The sequence below is a fragment of the Thamnophis sirtalis genome, unplaced genomic scaffold, assembly GCF_051295495.1.
Source record: "Thamnophis sirtalis isolate CommonGarterSnake01/CBP01778 unplaced genomic scaffold, rThaSir2_p1.2 scaffold_12, whole genome shotgun sequence".
NCBI lineage: Eukaryota > Metazoa > Chordata > Lepidosauria > Squamata > Natricidae > Thamnophis > Thamnophis sirtalis.
The window spans coordinates 3,061,547-3,074,234 of record NW_028261392.1 but is presented as its reverse complement, the minus strand read 5'-3'; the positions used below and the strand labels follow the sequence as shown (position 1 = coordinate 3,074,234).

The following is a 12,688-nucleotide window of genomic DNA, read 5'->3' as shown; positions in this document are numbered from 1 at the left end:
GGAAGCCCGGGAGGAAAGGAGGGAGAAAGTGGCCACGCCCATCTCTCTCTCTCCCCCCTGCCAGGGCAGCGATCACCAACGCTTGGCCCCATGGTGGACTTCAACTCCCAGAATTCCTCCGCCGGCCAAGGCAAAGCTGGGCTGAGGAATTCTGGGAGTTGAAGTCCACCAGGGGCCAAGTGTTGGAGACTTCCCCCCCACACACTCACAGACTCACACCGCCCACCTGTGCGAAGGCTCTGGCGTGGGGGGGGGGGCTGCTTTGTGGGCGCTCTGGCCTCTGCTCCTCGGGGCTTTGGGGGAGGAAGGGGAGAGGGTGGGCTTGGGCCGCCCTTCCAGAAGGACAAGGGTGATGGGCAGCGGGGTGACCCTTCAGCAAGCCCTTGGGCCCGGAGGCAGAGAGAGAGATAGATATAGATGGATGGATAGACGGAAGGATGGATGGATGGATGGATGGATGGATGGATGGATACAGAGAGAGACAGACAGACAGACATGGATGGATGGTGAGACAGACAGACAGACAGATAGATGATAGATAGATAGATAGAGATTGATTGATTGATTGATTGATTGAAAGATAGACATTGATTGATTGATTGATATTGTTAGATAGATGATTGATAGATAGAAAAATAGATAGAAAGATAGACAAACATAGATAGATAGATGATAAATAGATAGATAGAGATAGATAGATTGATTGAAAGATAGACATTGATTGATTGATTGATTGATTGATATTGTTAGATAGATGATTGATAGATAGAAAGATAGATAGAAAGATAGATAGATAGATAGATAGATAGAAAGATGATAGACAGATAGATGATAGATTGATAGAAAGATAGACATAGATAGATAGATTGATTGATAGATAGAAAGACATTGATTGATTGATTGATATTGTTAGATGATTGATTGATAGATAAATAGATAGATAGATAGATAGATAGATAGATAGATAGATAGATAGATAGATAGAAAGAAAGATAGACAGACATAGATGATAAATAGATAGATGATAGATAGATAGATGATAGATTGATAGACAGACATAGATAGATAGATGATAGATAGATAGAAACATAGAAACATAGATAGATGATAGATAGATAGATAGATAGATAGATATAGATAGATAGACAGACATAGATGATAAATAGAGATGATAAATAGATAGATAGATGATAGATAGACAGACAGACATAGATAGACAGACATAGATAGATAGATGATAGATAGATAGATAGATGATAGATAGATAGATAGATAGATAGATAGATAGATAGATAGATAGATAGATAGATAGATAGATAGACAGACAGACAAGGACGGATGGATGCAGATAGGCAGGCAGGCAGGCAGGCAAAGATTCTTCATATATTTTAGCCTACAACAACCCCCAAACCACCTTTGTTGCTCTTTTCCGTACTCAACATTTTTTTTTAATATTGTGGTGACCAAAGCTCGATGCAGCATTCTAAGTGTGGTCATACCAAGCCATTATTTAAAAAAAACTGTTGTTAGTCGCGAAGTTGTGTCTGACCCATTGTGACCCCATGGACAACGTCCTCCAGGCCTTCCTGTCCTCTACCATCCTCTGGAGTCCATTGAAGCTCACGCCGACTGCTTTGGTGACTCCATCCATCCACCTCCTTTTCTGTCACCCCTTCTTCTTCTTTTGCCCTCAATCATTCCCAGCATGAGGCTCTTCTCCAGGGAGTCCTTCTTCCTTCTCCTTAGGTGGCCAAAGTATTTTGAGTTTCCTCTTCAGGATCTGGCCTTCTAAAGAGCAGCCAGGGTGGATCTCCTCTAGGACTGACCGGTTGGATGGCCTTGCAGTCCAAGGGACTCAATGCAGGAGTCTTCTCCAGCACCAGAGTTCAGAGGCCTCCATTCTTTGGCGCTCAGCCTTCCTTATGGTCCAACACTCACAGCCATCCATCGCAACCAGGAAAACCAGAGTCTTGACTAAACACACTTTTGTTGGCAGGGTGATGTCTCTGCTTTTTAATATGCTGTCTAGATTTGCCACAGCTTCCCTCCCCAGGAGCAAGCGTCTTTTAATTTCTTGGCTAAAACTAAAGAACTAAAATTCACACTGGGATCTCTGAATTGTGTAACAAGGGACACTCAATCATGTGCACAGATTTCATCCTTGTAAACAATTGCAGACAAATTAACACTTTGTGCAGAGAATTTATTGGACAACCCAAAATTCAAGAAACAAGCCACATTCAGATTTTTTTAAATTATTATTTCAATAAAATGCCATACTCTACGAAGCCCCCTTCTCAACTGAAAAAGAAACACCGCCTGTTAGGCTAAATTATATTTAGTGAAGTTACTGAATTGCTTTCAAGTAAATAAATTCCACAAGCTGAAGGAATTTTGAGAATTATAATTCTGGCTTCCCTTATTATAATAAGGGAAGATTCCCCACTTCTTAAATTGCCATCCTTCGTGAGCTTCTCAATACAGGCCAGATTTTTCATATATTCTGGACGCTGGATTTTAAGATCTACTTGTGGAGATGGGACAGCTGATGTACAGTTCTGCAAGATATTTTAACTCCCTGGGAGTTTAGAAATATTTGGGCTCTTTCTGATCTGATGATGTGTTAAACATGATGCCATATCCTTTTTAATATATGCAAAGTAGATCAGAGATGAACGCAGCCAATAATAAAATTTATTTACCGAACCATTTCTGCCAGCTCCCAAGGCTTCTTATGTTTAATTGCTCACTCTTGATTCTTAGCTCGGCTTGATTTTAAACAGTAAGGACATAACTTAAAAGGCATTCTTTTTTGGGGGGCCAAAATAATAAAGACTCTGTATCTTAAATCTGATTCCTTCTTGCACAGAATATTTCATTACAGGCCTAAATTATGAATGCTTACCATAATATCAGATTTCAGACAGAGAAAGACAAAGATACCATGATGTTGTACTTGATTTATTTTCATGATAAACCAATTAAAATACAAAAAAAGAGGAAACAGCTTCAAAAGGTCCCACAATTTAATTTTTTTTTTCCTTTTAAATACAAATTCACTCTGCAATACATGAATACGTATAACTTTGGAGCTCTAAACATAATAATCTTATTTGTATCTATAAAATATTGTTCTATGGAAATATCTTTTTCTTATGAAAAAAATCTTTTTGAGAAATTAAATTACATATTTACAATAGAAAAGGTACTTTGTAGAAATATTTTAATCTCAAAATACTCGGGTTAAGTCCCATATAGTTCTATTTTTTCATTTCCTTATAAAAATAATTGCAAAAAAAAAAAATCAGCACGTTTCTTTATGCCTCAAAAAGTTTTAAGTGGTTTGAAAAAAATAATTGCACCTGTAGTGATGACTCCCGTTTTGGAGAGCCACGTTATCAAAGATATTGTCCATCTTAGAATAGAAAATATATAGTAAATAGAATGCATAAGTGGTGGTAAAATATCTTGTTGATAGAAGGGAAATGCTTCTAATTTGCAAAACGATTTCTCACTGGGGGCAAAAGGCAACTGAATGAAACGAAGATCTGATCGCCCATTGCTTTATATATCCATATAAAACAAAATATATTCTAAGTACGTTGAGTAAAAAGATCTTTGGAATTTACTTTTTTTTAAAAAAGATAACGGCATGAAAGAAAAAAAAACGCCCTCCTGAAATTAGCTATTGCTTGAAAGCACTGATTACATTATTATGCAAGAGAAGACAAATAATACAGAAATTTAGAATTTTTGGACAGTGATCAAAAAAGAGAGAGAGAGAAAAGAAAAGATAAACTGCATGTTCCTTCATGCTTTGCCTGTTTTTTTTTTTTCCAAAACATATAATATTTTATGCGGCGGAGGAAACCACAAAGCTGGAAATCAACTCTACAGCGTTTACTTCTAAAATATAATTCGAGAATTATTATTATTATTTTTTTCTAAAAAAGGTAGCTTTATAATGCCTGGCTCTGGAATCAAAAGTTACATACACAATTGGTGGAGGCGTTTCAATCACATTCAGGAAAAAAGAGCAAAAGGATAAAATTTGACTTTTCTTCTTGTTTACTCGTAAGGGCTGGGCAGCTGGAACTGTTCGCTTTCCTCTTTGATATGTACCGCGGGAGAAAACCCGTTGGAAGCGGACACCATGACGACAAACGGCTGTTGGTGGAAACTCGCCTCCAAGGGGGGGTCGTCCTCCCCCCCGACCGAATTTTCGGGTTCCAGTTTTACTGTCCCTTGCACCATGGCGGTTTTGGTTTCCGGGGCCTTGATCACCGAAGTGATGACGGCGTTGGAGGCGGGCTGGGGCGCCGCCCCGTGGGAACCGCCGGGCGTAAAAGTTACTACGGAGGCGCCGGTGCTGAAAGACGGGGAGGGGGAGGAGGAGGAGGAGGAGGAGGCCACGTTGACCGTCCCGTTGCAAATTGTCTGGACGTTGCTGGTGAGGACTTGGTGGACCTGAGCTGGGCTGAAAACGATGGACGACGGAGGGGAGACCGACTTGGAGGACTGCAGAACTACGTTCTCCTTGAGGACAGTCATGGGCTGCGACGATGGGATGGCTTGTAGGATAAACTTCTGGGGTGTGGCCGAAGAATTCGGATCCGCGCTGGCGATCACAGTGGTTAAAGGCACTGTCTGGAGTGTTACGGTGTGCAGTTGCTGGTTTCCGGGGGAGACCACGACGGGAACCTGGCCTGAGGTTTGGATGGTCCTATGGAAGTAAGATAAATAAGGTAGGTCAGAAGTTCTGCCATTTTACACCTGGCTGTCAGTCTACGAGGAGGGCAGGGAGCCGAGTGGGATTGGCGGGGGGGGGGAAAGCTAACGACTCATCGTACAACTTCAAGGTCACCCATCTGGGAATGGCACGCAGCTCCGCACCGCCCAGTCTAGGGTTGAAGAGACTGTTCCCAAACTGTTTTCTTTGAATAGGATTGGACAAGAGGGGGAGACTAGCCATGGGAAGGGACAAAGAGGGAAATCTTTGGTGCGCAAATCTCAGTTCTGGCTTTGCTATATTGTAATCCACTTGGCTTTTAGGAAAGTAAACTTTTCACACCAAAAGGAGTTGAGGGTCTTTCTTACTTAAGAGACCAAGTTGGAGCAGGACTGACAGTATGAGACCTCTCTTGATTATTATCCAACGCAAAACATATTTTAATATTAACAGTTAATGCACGCATTAACTATGACGTGGAACCATTTTCTTGGAGTCTCTAATTAATTTCCTTCCTTCCTTTTCTGACCTAGGCTTCCTGAGAAAGCATATATCACAATCTTAGTCCCAAGAAACTCTCTTTTATTTTTACAGCTGTGAATTATGGTCATTCACAGCCCGCAATGATTCGCAAAGACTCCAGAGGCATCACATCACTACCAGACGGCCTTCGCCCCCGTGACCCGACAAAAGCGCGAACGTCATAAGCGCGCCGACAAAACCGCGGCGCTAAAACCGCGATGTCAAAACCGCGTCGACAACAGCGCGCCGACAGAAGCGCGCCGACAGAAGCGCGATTTAAGTTAAGGTTAGGTTTAGGGTTAGGTTTAGGGTTAGGTTTAGGGTTAGGTTTAGGGTTAGGGTTAGGTTACAGCGCGCTTCTGTTAGCGCGCTGTTGTCAGCGCGCTTCTGGGCTCATTCGTCGCTCATTTGTCGCACGGTTTTGTCGGCATGGTTTTGTCACCGAGGTTTAGTCAGGCGCGCTTTTGTCGTTCGCGCATTTGTGGTGGAACCCTTGGCCCCATCTCTGCCTCCGGACAACGCAGAGCCCTCGTCTGAGCCTTCCCCAGACTCCAAGAAGACTGGCCTATGTTCCTCCCCAACCTCCTCACTGACCAACTCTGCAATCCTTCCTTCCTTCCTTCCTTCCTTCCTTCCTGTTTGTTCTATGCTTTCTACTTTGGAGAATCATGAAGCACTTTGAGACCAACGGAGATGAAGCCCCCCAGGAAAAGTACATCTTCAACCAAATGGAGGCCCTGACAACAATCTGCATTCTGCAGCCAGAGAGATCCTTTCAAGGGTCCAAGCTCCAGACCTGGCCAGAACAGAATCCCGAGCGCTCCGGAACCCTGAAACAGAATCAAGGTTTATTCAGGCTGAGGCCTCAGCGCCAACCGAGTCCTGTTCAAGTCCAGCCGTGGGAGCGACTGCTTTCAGCCCTCTCTAAGTGGTTTACAGAGTCAGCATATTGCCCCTAACAATCTGGGTCCTCATTTTACCCACCTCGGAAGGATGGAAGGCTGAGTCAACCTTGAGCCGGTGAGATTAGAACCGCCGAACTGCAGATAACAGTCAGCTGAAGTGGCCTGCAGTACTGCACCCTAACCACTGCGCCACCTCGGCTCTTTTTAAAGCATTTTTTTTTTTACTATCTATTCACCTGAACCGGCAGGGGGAAAAATGCTTTAAAATGTGGGGGGGAAGTTGGCCATGCCCACCCGGTCACATGACACCCCTCCCCACCAAGCCACACCCACACAACCGGTGCCCCCCACTGCCTCAAAGGCTTATGTAGGACGCGGGAAGGGAGGGGGGAACCATGGCCAAGATCTTCCCCCGAATGTTTTTGCCTTACCTGATGTTTGGAACTGAAGAGTTCAGGGATTCGTCCAGCAAGTTACCGGTGACGGCCGCGTGCCCTTCCTGGATGGACTGGACCGACGGCATTAAATGGACTGTCCGATAAAGCTGAGCGGCGTGGGGCGAATGGCTGGACTGCATCGTCGTCAACACTTCGGAGGTCAAAGGAGGCAGGGGCTGGGCTACAGCCTCCAAGGGCTGCTTCAGCTTGGCGGACTTGGCGTTGAAGGGCAGTTTCAAGAGGGGGCCGGACCCTTTGGAGCCTGGGTTGGAAGAAGCCTTGGCTTTGCTCCGGTTGGCCCCGGGGGTGGAGAGCAAAGCGGAATCCGGAGAGTCGAGGCTGGAATTGGGATCTACGTCGTCGATGTAGATGATGTCCTTTGGCATCTCCTTGAACTGGTACACCAAGCGTTGGCCCTCCACTTTGGCTAAAATGCCTCTTTGGTAATAGTATCTGTTTCGAAGAAGGGGAAACCACAGCAAGGGTTTAAGCAGAGCAAGTCCCGCTTCAAAGGCGAATTAAGAGAGAGGGAGAAAAAGTTAACTCTCCTAAACGTTTCGTTTTAGGGAATTGACAGAACTTGCAGCTCATTCCCAAGGAGGCACTGATGGGTGAAAACGTTTGAGCAGGTTCAACTGCACCTTCTGAAATATCTCGGCAGAGTCAGCCAAGTCAATTAGAGAAAGGTTCTTTTCTCTAGTCAAAGCTGCTACGGAAGAGGAGGAGGAGGAGGAGGGGTGGAAGTGGGAGGAGGAGGAGGAGGAGGAGGAGGAGGAGGAGGAGGAGGAGGAGGAGGAGGAGGAGGAGGAGGAGGAGGAGGAGGAGGAAAAGAATGGGATGGAGGGAAGGCGATTAAGGAGAAGAAGAGGGAGAAGGAGGAGACAGAAAAAGGAGGAGAGGAAGAAGGAGAAGCAGAAGGAGGAGAATGGGAGGAAGAAAAGAAGGGGGTGAAGGAGGAAAGGAAGCGGAAGGAGAAGGAGAATGGGAGGGAGAGGAGAAGAAGGTGAAGGAGAAGCAGGAGAAGAGGAAGGAGGAGGAAGAGGAGGAGGAGGAGGAAGAAGGAGAAGCAGATGAAAGAGGAGAAGAAGATGAAGGAGACAGAAGGAGGAGGCGAGGAAGAGGAATAAGGAAAAGAAGCAGAAAGAGAAGGAAAAGGATGGGAGGATGAGAAGAAGAAGAAGAAGAAGAAGAAGAAGAAGAAGAAGAAGAAGAAGAAGAAGAAGAAGAAGAAGAAGAAGAAGAAGAAAAGAAAAAAGTGAAGGAGGAGGAGAAGGATGGGAGAGAGGAGGAGGAGGAGGAGAAGGAGGAAAAGAATGGGAGGGAGGGAAGGCGATTAAGGAGAAGAAGAGGGAGGAGGAGGAGACAGAAAAAGGAGGAGAGGAAGAAGGAGAAGCAGCAGGAGAAGGAGGAGAATGGGAGGAAGAAAAGAAGGGGGTGAAGGAGGAAAGGAAGCGGAAGGAGAAGGAGAATGGGAGGGAGAGGAGAAGAAGGTGAAGGAGAAGCAGGAGAAGAGGAAGGAGGAGGAAGAGGAGGAGGAGGAAGAAGGAGAAGCAGATGAAAGAGGAGAAGAAGATGAAGGAGGAGACAGAAGGAGGAGGCGAGGAAGAGGAATAAGGAAAAGAAGCAGAAGGAGAAGGATGGGAGGAGGAGGAGGAGGAGGAGGAGGAGGAGGAGGAGGAGGAGAAGAAGAAGAAGAAGAAGAAGAAGAAGAAGAAGAAGAAGAAGAAGAAGAAGAAGAAGAAGAAGAAGAAGAAGAAGAAGAAGAAGAAGAAGAAGAAGAAAGTGAAGGAGGAGGAGAAGGATGGGAGAGAGGAGGAGGAGGAGAAGGGGAGGAGGAGAAGAATGCTAACTCGTCTATTATGTTAAAACTCGCTTAACCACCGTCTCGCTTAGCAACATAGGTTTTAGGTTCAGTTGTGCCCCTCATAAGTCAGGGGACTTCCCGTTCTGAATAAGCATTTACCTTTCCAATTTGTTCTACAATCCAATTTGTATTTGCAGCAGTACTTCTTACGCACGAGCGGGACAGAGAGTTACAAACCACGTTTTATTTCGGTTTTGGAGGGTGGAAGTTCCCGGCTCAGGTTAAAAGCTTTCCGAGGCATTTAGTGTTGGAGGGCAGGTGGCGTTTGCTATCAATCCACCTACCTGAGCGCTCTGCCCATCGTCTCGTAGTTCATATCCGGCTTATTTTTGTGCTTCCCCCACAGCCTGGAGACGGCCTTCGAGTCGACTAACTTAAAAATGCCCTTTTCTCTCTGAGTCCACTTAATGTATTTGGGGCAGGTGGCTTTGTCCTGAAGCAGGGCCAGGAGGAATTCCCAGAGGTAAATGGTGTTCCCTGAAACGAAGACGACGGGAAATCAAAACTCATTCATTTCTGTAAGCCGCCCGGAGTCCCTCGGGATTGGGCGGCATAGAAATTCAATAAATGAAATTCAATTCAATAAATGAAATGAAAACTCTTTTGAGCCAAGTTGCGTCGTTAGGGGAGTGAAGAGGAGAAGGGGCAAAGAGACGGCTGTGATCTTTGCAGGCTCTTTTTTTAAAAAAAATATTGTTTTTAATTAAACATTTTTACCTTTAAAAACAGAAGAAGAAACAACAAACACAGAAAAAACAAGACAGACATAACAATACAAAATAGTGTTACAGCCTTCTGTATCGGAACACACGTTTCGTTTTTGTAGTTCTCTGTTCTACATTGGTTTTAACCTCTGTAATAGTGTAATAACAGTTGTACTAACAATTGTAATAATATTAATTGTTCGTATAGCAATAGCAATAGCAGTTAGACTTATATACCGCTTCATAGGGCTTTCAGCCCTCTCTAAGCGGTTTACAGAGTCAGCATATTGCCCCCAACAACAATCCGGGTCCTCATTTTACCCACCTCGGAAGGATGGAAGGCTGAGTCAACCCTGAGCCGGTGAGATTTGAACAGCCGAACTGCAGTCAGCTGAAGTAGCCTGCAGTGCTGCATTTAACCACTGTGCCACCTCGGCTCTATATCTGTATATCTGTATCACCATTGCATTTACATTACGGTCAATACTTTAAGTGTCAGGCCTGCATTTATATTCCTTTTAGAATTTTGGCCTGCCACACTTTCTCTTATTTCATTATGCTGTTTCTTTAAGTATCGTCAATGGGAGGTGGGATTAGAAGGAGTAGGATTTTGGAATGTATTGTTTTTCATTCTTTGCTAGAAGCCAAGGTCACCCTTTGTCTCCGCACTTTCACACCTGACCGGAAGAAACTGGGCATGGACGCCAGTGTGGAAGAAGGAGATTGGACCATGTGATGGATTGTGGGTTCTTTTTCTCCTCCACCTCCTCTTTTTCCCCTTCTCCTCCTCCTTTTTTTCCTTTCTCTTTCTGCTTCATTTTCTCTTCTTCCTCCTCCTCCTTTTCTTTCTCCTTTTTCTCCTTCCCCTCTCCCCTTATTTCTCTTTCTCCTTCTTTCCCCCCCCTCCTCCTTCTCCTTTTCTTTCTCCTTTTTCTCCTTCCATGAACTTTTAACTGGGTGGGATTCTGATGTAACTTCCAGAGTTGGGATCCCCGCAGCTATGTGCCAACATGCCTGCTTTATTAAATTGGAACTTTAAACATAGTTTTGCCTTCGATTCGGATTTGATTCTACATGGTATTTGGAACGCTGACATTAAGCTTGGTGGGAAATTAGTAACTTTGGTTAATTTTTATCCCATACTAGTTTAGGAAAGACAAAAAGAGACTTCTATTTCCTCTTTTGGCTCCTGTTTTCTAGCCACTTATAAATTCTATTCCATATTTTATAATAATCTGATTCATCTCTCTCTCTTTTTTTTTAACTCCATGGTCATTTTGTCCATCTCTGCACATTCGAGGACCTTTCCAATTATTGTTTCTTTGCAGGCTCTTGATGCAATGCAGTCTTGCCACGTAATCTCCACCCGATAACGCGATGGCACAAAGAGTGGTGGGCATGCCTTGGTACACCCATGTGATACCAATGTTTCAGAAGCTGCCCTAGCTGCCAGTTTAGTCCCAGGTGGGATTCGGGGTGCTGGTGGTCACCTATTAAAGCCTTCCAGAGTTTAGGGCCTGGTGACTTGAGTGCCATCTGCCTCCCACGGGATCTGCCTGGCCAACCAGTAGAGTTGGCAGACTGGGTCCCTTTGATGAAGGACAAAGGAAGGGGCAGAAGAAGAGGAGGGGGGAGGGGGGAAAGGAGCAGAAAGAGAAGGAGGCAAAGAAAGAGAAAAGGAGGAAGAGGGGAAAAAGAAGGAGAAAGAGAAACAGAGGAGGAAGAGGAAGAGAAAAAGAAGGAAAAGAAGCAGGAAGAGAAGGAGAAAGAGAAAAGGAGATGGAGGAGAAAAAGAAGGAGAAGGAGAAAGAAAAATGGAGGAGGGGAGGAGAAAAAGGAGAAGATGCAGAAAGAAAAGGATAAAGAAAAAGAGGAGGAGGAGGAGGAAGAAGACAAAGAGAAGAGGAAAGAAAAGGAGGAGGGAGAGAAAAAGAAGGAGAAAGACAAATGGAGGAGGGGGGGAGGGGGGAAGGAAAAGAAGCAGAAAGAGAAGGAGACAGAAAGAGAAAAGGAGGAGGGGAGGAGAAAAAAGAAGGAAAAGCAGAAAGAGAAGGAGACAGAGAAAGAGAAAAGGAAATGGAGGAGGAAAAGAAGGAGAAAGAAGAAGAAAGAAGAGAAAGAAAAGGAGGAGGAGGAGAAAAAGAAGGAGAAAGAGAAATAATGGGAGGGGAAGGAGAAAAAGGAGAAAGAAAAGGAGGAGGAGGAAGAGAAATGAGGGAGAGGGGAAGGAGAAAAAGGAGAAAGAAGCAGAAAGAGGAGAAAGAAGAGGAGGAGGAGGACGAGGAGACAAAGGAGAAAGAGAAATAAATGGAGAGGGGAAGGAGAAAAAGGAGAAAGAAAAGGAGGAGGAGGAAGAAGAGAAAATGAAGCAGAAAGAGAAAGGAAAAAAAGGAGGAGGAGAAGGGGAAGAAGAGGAGGTGGAGGAGAAAAAGAAGCAGAGAGAGAAGAAAAAAAAGAAAGGGAAAAGGAGGAGGAGGAGGAAAAAGAAAAAGAAGCAGAAAGAGAAGGAAAAAGAGAAGGAGAAAGAGAAGGAAAGAGCAGCAATGGCCAAGGAATGAAACCGGGATAATCTCCCCATTCCTTCCTGGGGATCCCTCCGCTTCACTTCCTATCCAAGCGCCTGGATTTCTTCCCAGCTCCTGAATCTTAAAGGAAGGGAGGTGCTTGACTCCTGCCCCACTCTGAGTTTATCCCCAAAGAGTCCCTTCTCTTCCTGGGCTTACCCTTCCCGTCTTTGTTTTTCTTTTTCACAGATATATTTGGAGTCAGGCTGGGCGATTCCGGCCGAGGAACTTTGGGTTTCTTCCCTGCAAAAAGAAAAAGAAAAAAACGGTTACAGAAAAATTTCCTAATGAGAACTAGGGGATAAAAAAGCACATTAACCAATCAAGTCCTTCTTTCTACCAAACATTTAATAAACCAAATTGCAAGGCGCCTTTAAAGCCCCATATTGGAGTTTCAAGTTTACAATTTTACAGCAAAACTGCTATTTAAAAAAAATCAGAGTAAAAATGCTAATCATCACTAACGTTCATGTTACTTTATGATCTTCCTGGTCTTCTAACGCAAACGATTGCCTTAAATAAATAGTTTGGTGTGATGGAACCGCCGTGGCCTTTTGGCTGCTGGCCCCTCCAGCAGCTGAATCGGAGGAGGAGGAGGAGGAGGAGGAGGAGGAGGAGGAGGAGGAGGAGGAGGAGGAGGAGGAGGAGGAGGAGGAGGAGGAGGAGGAGGAGGAGGAGGAGGAAGAGGGAGAGGAGGAGAAAGGTCAGCATTAAGGCAACCTGAGAGCTCTGAGGGGGAAGAGGGAATGGAGCTGGCAGAGAGAGAGAGACAGAGAGAGACACACACACAAACACACACACACACACACACAAACACACAGAGAGAGAGAGACAGACAGACAGACAAAGGCAGAGCCTTGGGCCGTCCATCAGCCAGATGGAGAGTCAACAGCCCCCAAGTGGCTGATGAGGAAGAGGAGGAAAAGCTGGGTCCAGTGTCTGACGCGTGGAAGGCAGAGGAGA

At 44.9% G+C, this 12,688-nt stretch overlaps 1 protein-coding gene across 3 annotated transcripts in view; it reads right to left on the bottom strand.

The window, feature by feature from the left end:
* Positions 1-2,945: 2,945 nt before the first annotated feature.
* The window catches only part of ELF1 (E74 like ETS transcription factor 1), an 81,965-nt gene continuing 72,222 nt past the window's right edge, over positions 2,946-12,688 (bottom strand). For all 3 annotated transcript variants that reach the window (XM_087726849.1, XM_087726848.1, XM_087726850.1), the window contains exons 6-9: positions 11,885-11,968; positions 8,742-8,934; positions 6,588-7,046; positions 2,946-4,723 (exon numbers count right to left, since the gene is read on the bottom strand). In XM_087726849.1, the coding sequence (XP_087582975.1) occupies positions 4,069-4,723; positions 6,588-7,046; positions 8,742-8,934; positions 11,885-11,968 (1,391 nt within the window). In that variant the 3' untranslated portion in view covers positions 2,946-4,068. The remainder of the gene's footprint in view (positions 4,724-6,587; positions 7,047-8,741; positions 8,935-11,884; positions 11,969-12,688) is intronic.